Genomic DNA, 14,427 nt, shown 5'->3' with positions numbered 1-14,427 from the left:
AGACGATAATCACTATAAACAGCAATCAATATATGTTACTATCAAACTTATAGCAAAATGTGGTAGTTCTGTATGTTGTTTCAGGGTTGGCATCATCTCTTCTCAGGTGTTTGGTCATCTCAGATCTTTTAAGGGTTGGATCCAAACTGAAGCTTGTGTAATTAATGTCTTGAGAAGCAATTGTCATTTTTGGGTGAGCTCTTCTTTAAACTGGTCTCATAACAAGACATAGTAATTAGCTGGACAGCAATCAGTTGTCAAGTTATTTCAGAGGTTTAGTTTGTTCTTTGTTAACAATGAACGGTGACTAATAATGTGTCTAACAGTTTTGTATATGTATAAATTATGACAATTTATGTTTCTTACTTTTATTGATACTTTTCAAAGCAAAAATTTAAATATATATTTAAAAAATCTTGCTCTATTTCTCATTATTTTTTGCTTTAAAGGAGACGGTGGAAACTGACAGATTAAGGGGCGGTAATATTATAATGAGATCCCTTTGCCACGTCATCAAGGGAAGCGAAATCAGACGCTTTTTTTACATGCTATGGGGTATGTAACAAATATAAAATCTGTTTGGTTACCAACATTTTTTAAAATATCTTCTGTGTCCAACAGAAGAAAGAAACTCATACAGATTTGGAACAACTCGAGTAAATGATGACAAAATTTTCATTTTTGGCTGAACTATGCCTTCAAATCGATATAAAGTCAGTCTGTAAGCGCACACATTCAAGTAGAAAAGTACATTGAACATTGTTCCAGCATTATTTCCAGGAAGAAATATTCAGAGCGATGCAGGGGATGTTGTCACAGTGGGAGCCTGTCATTAAAACAACCTATTATAGGCTTTCAGCAAAATTAAAACGATTATAAAACACAATCAAATTGTTTTTAGGATAGAAAAAAAAAAATCTATACTTGTTGCCCAGATACACATTACTGGTCAAAAGTTTGGAATCATTTTTTAAGTCTTTCTGCTCACCAAGACTGCATATATTTGACTTCAAACACAGTAATATTGTGAAATATTATTACAATTTAAAATACCTGTTTTCTATCTGAATATATTTTAAAATTAAAATTGTAATTTACTATATCTTTTCTGACAACATTTCAAACCTGGAGTAATGATGCTGAAAATTCAGCTTTGATCACCGCAATAAAATACATTTTACAATATATTCACATAGAAAAGAGTTATTTTAAATTGCAATAATATTTCACAATATTGCTGTTTGTTTTTACTGTATTACTGCCTTGGCTCTTAATTCAACTTTTGACTGGTAGTGCAAATGTAACTCTCTCTACCTCAAGCTGACATTTATGAAAGATACTTATATGAAGAGAGAACAAAGTTCATGTCATATCTAACTGCTGCATGTGCTTCTAGTTAACACCCATGTTTTTCATTTATTATTCTAGGCTTGCCAAGTGTCTGTGAGTGTAGAGAACGGACAGATACACACACTCCACCCAGTTCAGATACTGAGGTTATAGCACTGATGTAATACAAAAAAAAACTGCACAACAGTGCAAAGAATAAAACGATAATAATACATACTGGTAATTAATAACTGTAATAAGAAGCCACTGATACACTGATTTGTAATTATGCAATGCAAAACAAGGTAATACTACATAATAATAACTAATACTTACTACTAATAATAATACTGTAAAATAACTGCAGTAATGTAGCCCAGAAGAAAGGCTTGTAGCTGTGTTGAAGACGCTGGTAAATGAGAATCATCTGTTACACAGCTCATGATGGGCAGGTTCACTTCAGCTCAACACATCAGAGTGCTTCCAGTCTCAAACGCTTCTAGCTTCACGTTCAGCGAGGAAGATGGATTTCAGAGCTGTGCAGTTTCTTTTCTGTGTGATTTGTCTGGTGCGCTGCAGCCCGGAGCAGAGCTCCACAAAGAGAAAGAATGGCAAAAAAGGTAAAAGTGAAATCATTTGTCTAGCTACAACATTTCTGTACAGCATAAACCATTTCTATACCCACATTGTTGTTTGTTTTTATGCAATTGGCAGTTTGCATTAATTCGATTTTACAAAATTAGCTCATTCTTCTATTTTTAGAGTTTTTAATCCATTCTCAATTAAAAATATATTGTGAATTTGAATTGACCTTGTTTAAGTATAATATATAATGCTGTGCTTGTTTGCTGGTAATGAAGAGTCGAACAGTGCTGCTATCCAGGAGCTGAAGAAACAGATTGAGCAGATTGCACAGGATCTGAATCTGCTCAAGGAACAACAAGCTTTACAAACAGGTACTGAGTAAAGCTGCATCTGTAAAGACATTGAAATATGTACACTAACAGTCATAAGTTACACATACTCAATTTTGAATTATTTTTTACTCATTTAAAAAAAAAATTTCGTCTTTTTAGTAATAACAATAAACACATCAAAATCTTGGAAGTCAAGTGTGTCCTTGAACTTTAAATCAAGTCCTTTAACTTACTAGTGAAACATCAACTCCAATTAAATATTTGTGGTATATTGTAAAAAAGTTCATGGTGTAGTGGTTCATTGGTGTAGTTACGACATTTTCCAGCGGCGTATTTTCAGTTTTACTTCGGTTAAATGATTGACACCCAGATACACAACAAGAAGTTTACTTTAAGTTAAGCTCAAGTATATTTTCAAAGTATAATTTAGGTAGTAAGTATACTAAAATCAGAGTAATAGTATACTTGTAAGTACTATTTCAATAGTTCTTGGGACTAAATTGGCTCACTTTTTGAGAACTAGTTTACATCTCATGTTTTCCTATGTATTGCAACTATACTGAAAACTATACTACAAGAGAACTTACAGGTTAGGGTGACTGTTACTGCAAACTTTGAAGTATACTCTCAGTAAATTACTAGTTTTTATATTGCAAGTATAGATTTCTTTAAGCAAGCTTAAAGTTTATCGTTTACTATTTATATTATTTTTGCCCTTTAAGTAAATACGTTCATTTTTGTACTTGAAATCTGTTCATTTAAATATTAAAAGTATACATGTGTGTTAAGAAACAGTCATGAAAGTGTCTCTCTTTAAGTCACTTAAGTGGCCTTTTGTTTTATTAAAGGGTTAGTTCACCCAAAAATGAAAATTCTGTCATTAATTACTCACCCTCATGTTGTTCCAAACCCGTAAGACCTTCGTTCATCTTCGGAACACAATTTAAGATATTTTTGATGCATTCTGGCAGCTCTCTGACCCTCCCATAGACGGCAAGGGAACTACCACGATCAAGGTCCAGAAACATAGCAAGGACATCAGTAAAATATTCCATGTGACATCAGGGGTTCAACCGTAATTTTACAAAGCTACGAGAATACTTTTTGTGCACAAAAGGAAAAAAATAACGACTTTATTCAACAATTCAACAACAAGTCTCCTCCGCGTCACCCTAGCGCCATTTTGGAGAGTAAATTGCGCTGTTTTGTGTCAGCTGCGCCACGCGGATACGTTGTTTTTGTTCAAATCAAAGCGTAAACAGCGTATCCGCATGGCGCAGCTAACACAAAACAGCATATGCAATTTACGTTCAGTGGATACTCTCCAAAATGGCACTACAGGGTGATGCAGAGGAGACGAATTGTTGAATAAAGTATTCTCGTAGCTTCGTAAAATTATGGTTGAATCCCTGATGTCACATGGATTATTTTACCGATCTCCTTGCTACGTTTCTGGACCTTGATCGTGGTAGTTCCCTTGCTGTCTATTGGAGCATCAGAGAGCTGTCAGATTTAATCGAAAATATCTTAATTTGTGTTCCGAAGATGAACGAAGGTCTTACGGGTTTAGAACGACATGAGGGTGAGTAATTAATGACAGAATATTCATCTTTGGGTGAACTATCCCTTTAATATTTCATGATCCTAAAGTAAAAATAAAATAAATAAATACTGTTAAGATTTGAAGTACACTACAAATGCACATCGCGTGCACTTCTTTTTCACAAGGGTGATCCCTGCACAAGATTTAGTTGTTGATGTACTTGCTCCAGGAAAACATTCTCTCTTCTCTCTGAGATATGAGGTGTGTGGAATTCAGCGTCTGTTGTGTGTTAGTCACAGCTCATAACATAAAGAGCGTGTCCATCTGAGCTGTTCAGGGTAATGACCTGGAAGCACACATCCTAAACTTCTTACTTTCCTTCCCTCTTCAGTTTGCTTAAAGGGCATTAAGATCCCAGGCAAGTGTTTTCTCGAGGACACGACGAAGAAGAGCTTTCACGCCGCTAACGATGACTGCATTGCTAAAGGAGGAACGCTCAGCAGCCCTCTTTCTGGCGACGAGAACGACCAGCTGTACGATTATGTGCGGCAGACCATCGGGCCAGAAGGGCACATCTGGTTGGGTGTGAATGACATACTAAAGGAGGGCGAGTGGACCGACCAGACGGGCTCACCGATACGCTTCAAGAACTGGGAATCAGAGATCACCCATCAGCCCGATGGAGGCCGCGGCCAGAACTGTGCCATCCTGTCCAGCACGGCCAACGGGAAGTGGTTCGACGAGGACTGCCGTGGAGAAAAGGCATCTGTCTGCCAGTTCAACATCGTCTAAGCCACATGCTATAGAAAGATGGATTAGACATTTTCAGTAGAATGTGTAGCAAAAATTTCAGTTGAAGGTACAATATGTAAGATTTTTGCTTTGAAATATCTAAAAACCACTAGAGCAATGTTATATATTTTGTTGACTTGTGTACTTACATTATCACAAATATTTCCAACATTTAAATCCAGAGAAATATGCAGTTTAAACCAGTGAAATGGTCCGTGTCATTGCGTCGCATGTCAATGGTGCATATGGTGAACACAACATATCCCATGATTCAACACTCTGTCACAGCGTCATCAAGCTGGCTTGTTGTTTTGAATAAGCGCGGTCTAGTGGCGAAACTTACATATTTGTTGCATCCCAAAAAAAAGACTTCCCTACTATATAGTATGCAAAAAACAGTACATCCCCCCCAAAAAATAGCAAGTCCGAATTCATAGTAGTATTCGAAAAACATTAGGCGTTAAGTATCTGGATGACCTACTTTCATTGAGATTCTTAAGTGTGCATTCAATGGACATTTTACTATCCCATAAGGCCACGGGAGAGGATTTGTGAATGACAGCGAAGCGACCTGATGCTAATAAGCAACATAATAGTAAGTGGATGTAGTGCATCCGAATTTCATTAATACTACCAATCATAGATATGTATAGATACCACATCCGCCATCTTGGATAGGTCAATGTGTCACGTTGTCCGATTTTTTTTCTTCTAAAAAATATTTTTCAAGGGGGATGGGGAGGGGGGACTTTTACAGATGAGAATGTGTTGGTTTGTGTTTTTAGTATTTATCCTCAATATTTCAGGTTTGTAAACTATGGTAACATGTTAATGTTGTGTAAACTAAAAGCTCTGTCTTGTTGTATTATGTTAGTTTAACAAAATCATCTAGTCTATTGCAGATATAAATATTCATAGCTGTATATGATTACAGTTCGAGTGTTCATGGTCTGGCTTTGACCGTTCCAAAATGGCGGACGATATGGTCAGCCCATAAAAACAGCTGCCAATAAGGCATATACCTACACACATCTATGCTACCCATATGTAGAACGTATTTGCTAACTGTAGCAAAGTAAGTTCAAATTGAAATATAGCACCCAGTCAGTACTTTTGGATGCATGTAGTTTCTTGTATTTTGCGACTTTTGAGACCCCCTACAGGTAAGTGAGTGGAACTCATTGGTAGGCTAAATATAATACTTTCGTAATTAAGATGGATAGCGGTACATGTGCTGTTGCTGCCATAAACCAGTCCGCACTTTTCACGGTTTTTCATACCCACTCACCAAACTCCCAGAAGAGATGTGGTCTTTGATGTGGAGTGCGGACCGTGCTGAAAAAAAACCAATATAGAAACCATCACAGAATTTGTAATGGTTTTACTAGTTATAATGGGAATTGTACTGGTTTTAATGGAAACTGTAATGGTCCCTGTTGATCTCTACTGGTAATTGGTCACCTTCTATTGGCAGCTTGTTTATTCTAATGGAATATGTCCCCAAAACACACTACTGGAAACCATTTTTTTATGGTTTTAATGGTTAAAAGTTGATGGTTTGTAATGTTTGTGACGGTATTTGTAGTGGAAACCATTCCAATTTCTGTGATGGTTTCTATACAGAAGCCATTGGCCTATTAAAAGATTTTGCGATCACAAACAATTTTCTAAGGTCTGCAACAAAACCCCTGGGTCACGGCCTAATCACAAACCGTTTTCAATAATATTTCCATCGTTTTCTAGAGAATACATCTCTTAACTTTTTAAGCTGTAAATAAATAAACATGTGTTTTAATGTCAAAAATTACATACAATCTTTAAAACAAGCAGCCTGCTCACACGTAAAATTACTAAATATAAAAACAAATTAGATGGACAATCAAAAATAAACTGTAGTTTACAGTAGTAAATTCTATTTCATCAGGACTTTTTCCCCTCACACACACAGTCTGGTTTCATAGTTCCCCTCCTCTTCGGAAGTCTTTGGTGTGTCAGATGCAGTTGATTGTCCCTGAACATAACCATAGAGCTCATTGTCAATCAAGGCGTTGCTTTTAGTGACAAGGTTTTCACTTTTTCTGACTGGTCTCTCAGGTAAAGCTAGGTTATTCAGAGGTGAATAATCCAGCTTGAGATCACTCTCATCTGCAGTGGCTTCTTTATATTCTTCTTTTTCAGCATCATCTTTAAGCAGATGGCTATATATTAGAGTTTCATCTATGCACACGTAAGTGTGAGGATCCTCCTCCTCCTGTGCTTTGGGGATGCCATGCAGGCCTGGAAGGAAAGCATGCTCACTGGGATTGTAGACGGACACTGGGGGAGCCTTATTCCTCTTCTTTTTCCTGTGTAATATTAAGACGTTTTGTTAAAAATCTATTTCGATACAATACTCGAAAGGGGTTCAAGTGTGAAGCCCAGTTCCTGATTGGAAACAAACCAGTGTAGAAAGATTCGAGACTGAATATCAATAGTTCTCAAAAAAAAAAATTTACTTTTACTGCAACTTCATGCCAAAATGTTTGTACTTTTACTAAAATGGTTATAACTCTTGAATGGATATTTTCACCAAATTTGGTAAACATGTGCATGAGCTCAATATGAGGTTACATGAAAAGTGCTTGGGCACTTGGTGACACTATAACAAGAAAAAAATAATGAAATGGTCTCTAACTACGCAACTGTTGGTCCGATTGTCTTGAAAATTGGCATGCAGTGTCTTTGTCCAAGGTGCTATCATTGCTTATGAGGACATTGAGATAAAGTTAAAAACATGCCTGCCATCAGTCAATCAACATTCAGCAGCTACTAGACAGCTATTAACAGAGGCCAATTGGAATGAAACTCAGTGGGCCTGTTTGACTCATGGCTCCAAAAGTCTGTGAGAAATTTAAAAGAAATCAGCCACCAGGGGGGCGCGGTCACATTTTACATATGTGTAAATGATGGTATATCATGCAATATTTTACAAATACTTTACACAGTTTATTCAAATCATGTCAATCTCCTCATTCTGAACAAATCTGCCTCAAAATCCACTGCTGTCAATCAAACTCTTTGTTAAATATCTGAGATTTTAAAAACTTCATTTCGCGAACTAGTCCTAAGTGTTTTGCTCAAACTTAAAGCAAGTGGAGTATAAATCTCTGGACACCTTAGATCAATAATTAGCAAAAAAAAAAACACTAATATTTGGTTGGCTATAGCAGGGTCATATTTTATAGTACACACAAAAGCTATAATTCCAAAACGAAACCTCAGACCTTAACAGTAGCAACGACATAAGATCATAAACAAATGCTTATGAGAATCAGGCAATAGTTGGTGCTATAGCAGTCGTACAGCTGAAAAATTGTGTATTTACATGGAAAATTACCTGAAAAGATTTAGGCAGTTACAGGCTTATTACGGTAAATAACATACAATATTTATGCATGCACCTAAAGGCCTTAATGTGAACCCCTGTTCAGTAATTGTTGCTTGCAGTTCTATTTAAAACATGTTCTCACCTGAGAAAAAAACAGATCCCCACAGCTGTTACGATCACCAACACAACTCCCACAATACTCAGGATGATGCCCAAAAGCTTGTCTGAAAACATGACAAATTTCATATCATCATTCAAGTTTTTTTTCCTACATTACATGAAAATTCTAGTGGACAGAAGAAAGTAAGCTGCCAGTTAAGGCTGTCTCACTTGTGCTGTTTTGCAGTGTGATCTCCATCATCGCCCGGAAGGCTCCTGTCGGTGACTTGCAGTTAGTCACGTTCAGGTAAAAACTTTCTGGAACCAGGAGATCCTTAATCTTCTCATCTTTTTTAGTGCTGTACAGCGTCGTTTGAGAGCGAATGGTCTGCACTGCAATGTTTGTGTGCACCTCCTTACACTTGGGCTGGCTGACATTTCTGAACTTTAGATTGCTCTTAAACTGAGGCTCCAGGTTAACAATCCAGGACACAGTGCTAGACGCTTTCATGCCAGACGGCCAGGCTGGGGTCGCCAACATGGTAGGGTTATCCATTTTTGGTGCAACAGTGAATATATAGTGCTCTGTATGAGGAACAGTAAAGACTCAAAAACTGATTTTTGATATCAAGCCACTTGCACTGAACATATCTGAGCAGGTACACTACCAGTTTATGGATTTATAATGAAAGCATTTACCTGATATGTCCTGTGTAAATGAATAGGTTAAGAAGGGTTTAGTTGCCAAATTCCGGTCATTGAAACTCATAACGGAGGCAGTTATTGCAATCTTGGATTCACGGATTTGGATTTTCTGAATGGTTCCCTTTGGACAAAACTGCCCAAGAGTGATGCCGGAGTTAACATGGGACACATTTAGCAGGATGATGCTGTTGCATTTGTCTTCAGGCGGACAGTAACGCAGATCTCCCGCAGGAGACTGAAGCTTCACCGCACTGTTCTGAGGGCCATGAAGGTGCCAGATGATCGTCTTCAAAACTCCTGGGATACACTGCTGCTCGTAGTTGAAAGTTAGAGGGAATGGAGTGGAGGCACAGTCTCTCCATTCTTTACATTCTGTTGATTAAAAAAAACAAAGTAGTTTGCTGAATAGAGGAATATTTCATTATTAGGAGCCAAGAAGGAGTGTACAGGACTGTTGACACCAAGAGTGATAACTAGAAGGACAACTATATAATGTGTTCACACTGGTAGACAATGAGGTTTTGTTTATTCTAAGAGTGCGCTACTATTTTGCCATCTGTCAAATGCTGGATTCTGCATTTTAAAAAGTTGGGTGGGTTCTGATTGGCTGTCAATATTTTGTATTGTTTTATCAGCTAGAAAATTCATATCAAAAGAGATTCCAACAATATCATTCCCCTGTGTTGTCATCATTAGTTTTCCCTATTCTCATAGAATTAGAATGATTACTAAAACTTAGTTGTATAGTTATTGTCCTGGTTTGAACAGGCCTTAACCCGGTTATATTCATTCGTTTTTTTCTTCTTCTTGTGCAACTGTTGGTTAAAAGAAAGTTGTGAAATTTGGCACACTGATTGGGGAGGGTCTAAAAAGTACCTATACCATTTTTAGTTTCTGTACGTCAAACTCTTTAGCACCACCATCTGTTCAAAATTCATTATTCTTAGACCTTTGGGTCTAGACACATTTATATTTCCCTCTGATTCTATTGGTAATTCAGAGTAGAATGAACCCATCAGTTTGTATCCTCCCCATCTTGGACTTCTACCCAAAAACAAGCTATTTATTTCTCACCAAAAATAATAATAATAATTTAAGTTATGTTAAATATAGATTCAGCTGGTGATTATTCTGTTCTAATGGTGACTGGGAGATACAAGAGTATTTTACAGTGTGAAAAAACAAAGCTCAAAAATTTAATGCATTATATCACACAGTTGAGTACCTATGGTCTGGTTGACAGTCAACTCTATTTCATCCTTGTTACAGTCAAAGGAGTTCAGGACAAAATGGTTCCCTGAAGCTACGGTGACTGTGTCCATTATAAGCGAATCCAGTTTCAACACGCAGGTTGACTTGGGATCCTTTTTATTTACACGTATCTGTAGTACTTGCTTCTCAGGCAGATCCCCTTCACATTGCCCTGCAACAGTGGAAAGTGGTAAAAAAAAAACATTATATGAAACATTATCTGTCCATCCACTTAATAAACGGGCTAATCAATTACACAGACATGAATAATTGATTTAATTTACTAGTTGTTGACCAATGAGGGTTTTTCAGTGGCCAATGGCTGACACTTAGAAGGCAGGGTGGCTGATTGGTGATTTAATCCTGATATATAGAGTATGGCCAAATTTAATGATAGAAAAAAAGCACAATAAAACCTGCTGAATAGAAAACATTTTCGAAAGAATTAGAAGGAAAAAGAAATGGTTTGCTATCAATTGACAAAGCTGTCAAATTTGAAACGTTTTGAAAAGTTTCAACAAAAAAAGAATGTCCAATTTATTGGTTGATCACTAAATTTTTTTTGATTAGCTTACTGTAGAGCCTGCAGACGATGTTTCCGTGCACAAGAAAGCGGTTTATTCACAGAACACAGTATTCTGAATCATTATGTAAACAGAACTTTCATTACGCCATTTAAGGAATTAAAGAGTAAGCCGTTTAACACACCTGGATTTCTGCTATAGAGCTGGTTGTGTAAATGCATAAGCGGTGTTCTTACAGGTTTCTGAAGAGTGTTCATGTGCATTAAAGGACTAAAGTTATGGCACCGCATCTATACTTTTGTTATAAATAAAGAATATGCTGCTAACACAGCTAGTGCTGGTCGGTATACCGGTTCCTACCGAAGACCGGTGTTTATTTTTGTTATGATATGAATTTTTTAAATACCGCAATACCGCAAGTATGTCGCTTAAACAACGTTCGGAACGCGACACTGTTTGAAAGGGGTCCCTTTTCACTAATATTCACTCATCGTGACAGTAAAATAGGGCATTCTAAGTCAATATACTGCAGTATTTCCTCTCTCAATCAGTAGAAAATATGGTAAACACCCGGTCATGCATGGAAAAAAAATACCGTCATGTACCGTGAAACCGGTATAATTGTGAAAAATACCGTGATATAAATTTTTGGTCATACCGCCCAGCACTAAACACAGTGCATGTAAAACACCGCTTTTGTGCGGTAAACAGCTTTCGCACAATAAGCGGTTTTCTGGTGTTCATGTAAACAATCAGTTTTGAGGGTAACACATCAAGTCGTGTATTTTGCAAACTGATGACTTTTTGGAAGTAATGAGCAATTTGAACCACAATTCCAGAGTTACTTTTTCAAATTTGTTTTTTGACACACTCAACACATTTGAAAAACTTTCTTCTGGATGAATTGCTTGATTTTACACAAATTACGTCCAATAAGTTGACCGCATGTAAGGTCATATAAACAGCTTTAAAAAAATCAGCATTAATTTAATGTGACACTTGCTATAATTGTAACTTTAACATGTTACTCTGACATGATAAAAATATTTAAACAAGGGATGAAATTAAAAGCAAAAATCCCTACTGCATTTAAAATATAATCAATAATTTAATGTTTGTCATGATTGTCTGCTCGATGTTGAAACACTGTCTGAAATCAGTGTTGATTCAACACTGAATCAATGACTGCTGCTCTATATTTCATCCTTCCCCACCCTAATCAAACATGTGAAAAAGCAAGGTTGACTAAAGTAGCTTAAGAAGCAACTCCTGTGAGACCCGAGGCTCTTCAAAATCCACTGAAAAGAAAGAAAGCTCTCTTCTCATATCCTGTATTCATGAGTCATGGCCTGGAACTGCTTGGGTTTTCCATAATGACACAACAGATGGCTCAATCCAAGTTAGGCCTTGTGTAACCAAAGTGAATCAATAATGATAAAGCTATCAATCAATAATAATAAAAATGTGTCAAGAAAACAATCGCATACAAATGCAACAAATCTTAGATTCTAAAAAAATCTTTGAGAGTCACTCTTCTAAACCCAGAGTAACACACTGGTGGCTACACTATATAAACTACATGAATGAAAATAAGGTTTTCGACCATTGACAAGGAGTAAAATTCAAAAATGTGCACATGGAGCCATACTGAGAGCCCTGATATACCATATAGTTCCTTAAAAATCAAGTACAATATCAAAAATACAGTTTGTTAAGACAAGGATCTAAAAGGATATTGAGATATATTTAATACTTCTTGAGTTACAGGCACACAAACTTTGCAAAAAAGAATATCTTTGGCACTCAGATGGGTATGGAGCCACATTGAGAGCTAATATCTCTGGAACTGAATCATATAACGCCTTAAAAATAAAGATACCAAAATAAATGTCTGTTAAGAAAAAAAATCTAAAAGGATATTGAGATATATGTAATATTTCTTGAGTTACAGGCATGCAAACTTTGGAATGAAATATGAAAAGTGCTTTTTGACCATTGGCATATAATGCAACAAGGATTGCAGAAGTGAACTGATTTTTACTATTAGACTTACCAATTTGTGTAAAAATGAAATAATAATGCTGCCATTTCTTTTTCATAAATTTTCCTCCCCCGTAGCTCCAGGTCTAACATGAAAACTGTCACTTTGACCTCTTTTTTAAAATAGTGGATTACTCAGTAAATATGCATCCATTCCATAGTGTTTAGTATTTTTGCTTCTCATCTTCATTTATGTACAGTAGTTTCTTTCTCCACCAACCAAACAAACAAACAAACAATCTTAGCCAGAGGCCTCTGGTTGAGTTGACACGGAATGACCCAATATGATTACTATAAAAATATACATAAATAGGCATACACAATTCTAATTATGAAAAGAAATTATTTGTGTTACCTACCCTTGCTTCTCTTGATGGCAGAGATCTGGAAGTGCACCATTAGGCCTTGCGATGGAGGCTGTGGCCCAGATATGTTGCAGTTCTTTATGGCGAGGTTAAAGTTTCCAGGCTCCACCGATGGCTGGCTTACATTCATCAGTTTCACCAGAGGCTCTTTGCCCTGCCAAGTGTACTTCATTGTAGGGATGTTTTCAGGTTGGAGGCATGTTGGGACAGTGTAGCTCAGAATGCGCACATCAGTGTAGTACGCGTGGGGAACGGTAAAATACCACATGGTCTCTGCATTTTCAGGAAAAGCGATTGGGGTAAAGAAGTCCTGGGTTGAACTCTTCTCTGGGAGAACAACATGGAAATTAGCCAGTGCTGTAAAATAAAGTACAACTTTTCACATATATGCCGACTTTGTTTAGACAATTTGTGCTTAAATATCTAAGTTTACCATTGTACTTACAGTTAATGAGACGTCCCAGTGACACACCGATAACCTTCTTGTCCAGAGCTCGACCTCCAGACACTTCCAAAGACAGTTTTCCAGCATTACGCACATCGACTTGTCTAATAGTTCCATTCGGACAAAACCTTCCAACGCTGACATTCTCCACTGCGAGCATGTAAACGTGTTTGTCTGGGCAGCTGTCTGTGGGCTGAATCTGCAGTAAACCAGTACTACTGAAATTCAGATGTAAGCTCTTTGTAGCTGGCGGCTTCAGATTCCAGATGAAGGTGCGATTGAACTTTTGAAAAGCATTGTATTCTTTGGGTTCGATGTTATACATCACTGTGGAGCAAACGTGCACGTCAAAGAAAGAATACAGTAGATATATTAAGCTGACAACAAGTACACACCTGCAAGCTATCATCATTTTTTAGTAATTTAAGATGGAGAATAATGTAAAAGCGTGCATTGGTTGTAAAATGAAGCTTTTAAAACCCTCTGGTGCTCTTTAGTCATTTTTGACTGAAGTCTTTTTTTTTTTTACTTTTACTTTGCCGGAATGGTATGGAACTTGGTAAAGGTACTGGCACTTGCTATGTAAACCAAAAAAAATTAAAATAAAAAAAATGATAGCACTGGAAATTAAAGGAAATTGGTTTCTAGTTGAAATGTTTGGTACTGCGCCGAAAAAAATCTTACTGAAATTTTTTTGTTTTTTTAATATCAACCTCACATACATTTTTTTAATTCCTCAGTTTGAGTTCAATTTGTTTTGGAAGATATATATATTTAATATAAAATTTGAAAATACTATTTTTGTGTATTTTTTTGTAACAATTTTTTTTTTTTACTTCAGCAATAATATTCCAAGTGTCTTCTTTGAAAAGACACCATCTGTGTTCCAACGTGTTCGAGATTTATGGCTATTTAAGTTGGATATTACATTTTCAGGTTGTTGCTCAAAAAGTGGTTAAAGTGGAAATTTAGTAACATGAAATAAAAATACAAAAAAATTTATTTAAATTAATTAAAATAATCCAACTACAATTTAGTACAATAACTTGG

The 14,427-nt window shown here is 36.5% G+C and overlaps 2 protein-coding genes across 5 annotated transcripts in view; one reads left to right on the top strand and one right to left on the bottom strand.

Moving 5' to 3' along the window:
- Positions 1-1,852: 1,852 nt before the first annotated feature.
- Positions 1,853-4,741, top strand: LOC107756909 (tetranectin-like). Its single transcript, XM_016574236.1, has 3 exons — positions 1,853-1,949; positions 2,190-2,285; positions 4,181-4,741. The coding sequence occupies exons 1-3, from the start codon at positions 1,853-1,855 to the stop codon at positions 4,579-4,581; spliced, it is 594 nt and encodes a 197-aa protein (XP_016429722.1). The 3' UTR covers positions 4,582-4,741.
- A 1,469-nt stretch (positions 4,742-6,210) lies between these two features.
- Positions 6,211-14,427, bottom strand: part of LOC107756914 (CUB domain-containing protein 1-like) — a 10,077-nt gene continuing 1,860 nt past the window's right edge. For 3 of the 4 annotated variants that reach the window (XM_016574243.1, XM_016574242.1, XM_016574244.1), the window contains exons 3-9: positions 13,378-13,704; positions 12,927-13,289; positions 9,978-10,175; positions 8,747-9,124; positions 8,279-8,632; positions 8,091-8,172; positions 6,213-6,926 (exon numbers count right to left, since the gene is read on the bottom strand). In XM_016574243.1, coding sequence (XP_016429729.1) covers positions 6,518-6,926; positions 8,091-8,172; positions 8,279-8,632; positions 8,747-9,124; positions 9,978-10,175; positions 12,927-13,289; positions 13,378-13,702 — 2,109 coding nt within the window. In that variant the 5' untranslated portion in view covers positions 13,703-13,704 and the 3' untranslated portion in view covers positions 6,213-6,517. Of the gene's footprint in view, positions 6,927-8,090; positions 8,173-8,278; positions 8,633-8,746; positions 9,125-9,977; positions 10,176-12,926; positions 13,290-13,377; positions 13,705-14,427 lie in introns of all 4 variants that reach the window. The other variant, XM_016574241.1, reaches the window with a different exon arrangement.

Source organism: Sinocyclocheilus rhinocerous, unplaced genomic scaffold, assembly GCF_001515625.1.
Source record: "Sinocyclocheilus rhinocerous isolate Xijiao unplaced genomic scaffold, SAMN03320098_v1.1 scaffold1585, whole genome shotgun sequence".
NCBI lineage: Eukaryota > Metazoa > Chordata > Actinopteri > Cypriniformes > Cyprinidae > Sinocyclocheilus > Sinocyclocheilus rhinocerous.
The sequence above is the reverse complement of the archived record's forward strand: the minus strand, read 5'-3'. Positions and strand labels throughout refer to the sequence as shown.

Coding starts and splice junctions, on each gene's coding strand:
- LOC107756909 (XM_016574236.1), top strand. CDS start 1,853: ATGGATTTCAGAGCTGTGCAGTTTCTTTTCTGTGTGATTTGTCTGGTG. Junction 1,950..2,189: donor GAGAAAGAATGGCAAAAAAG/GTAAAAGTGAAA, acceptor CTGGTAATGAAG/AGTCGAACAGTGCTGCTATC. Junction 2,286..4,180: donor ACAACAAGCTTTACAAACAG/GTACTGAGTAAA, acceptor TTCCCTCTTCAG/TTTGCTTAAAGGGCATTAAG.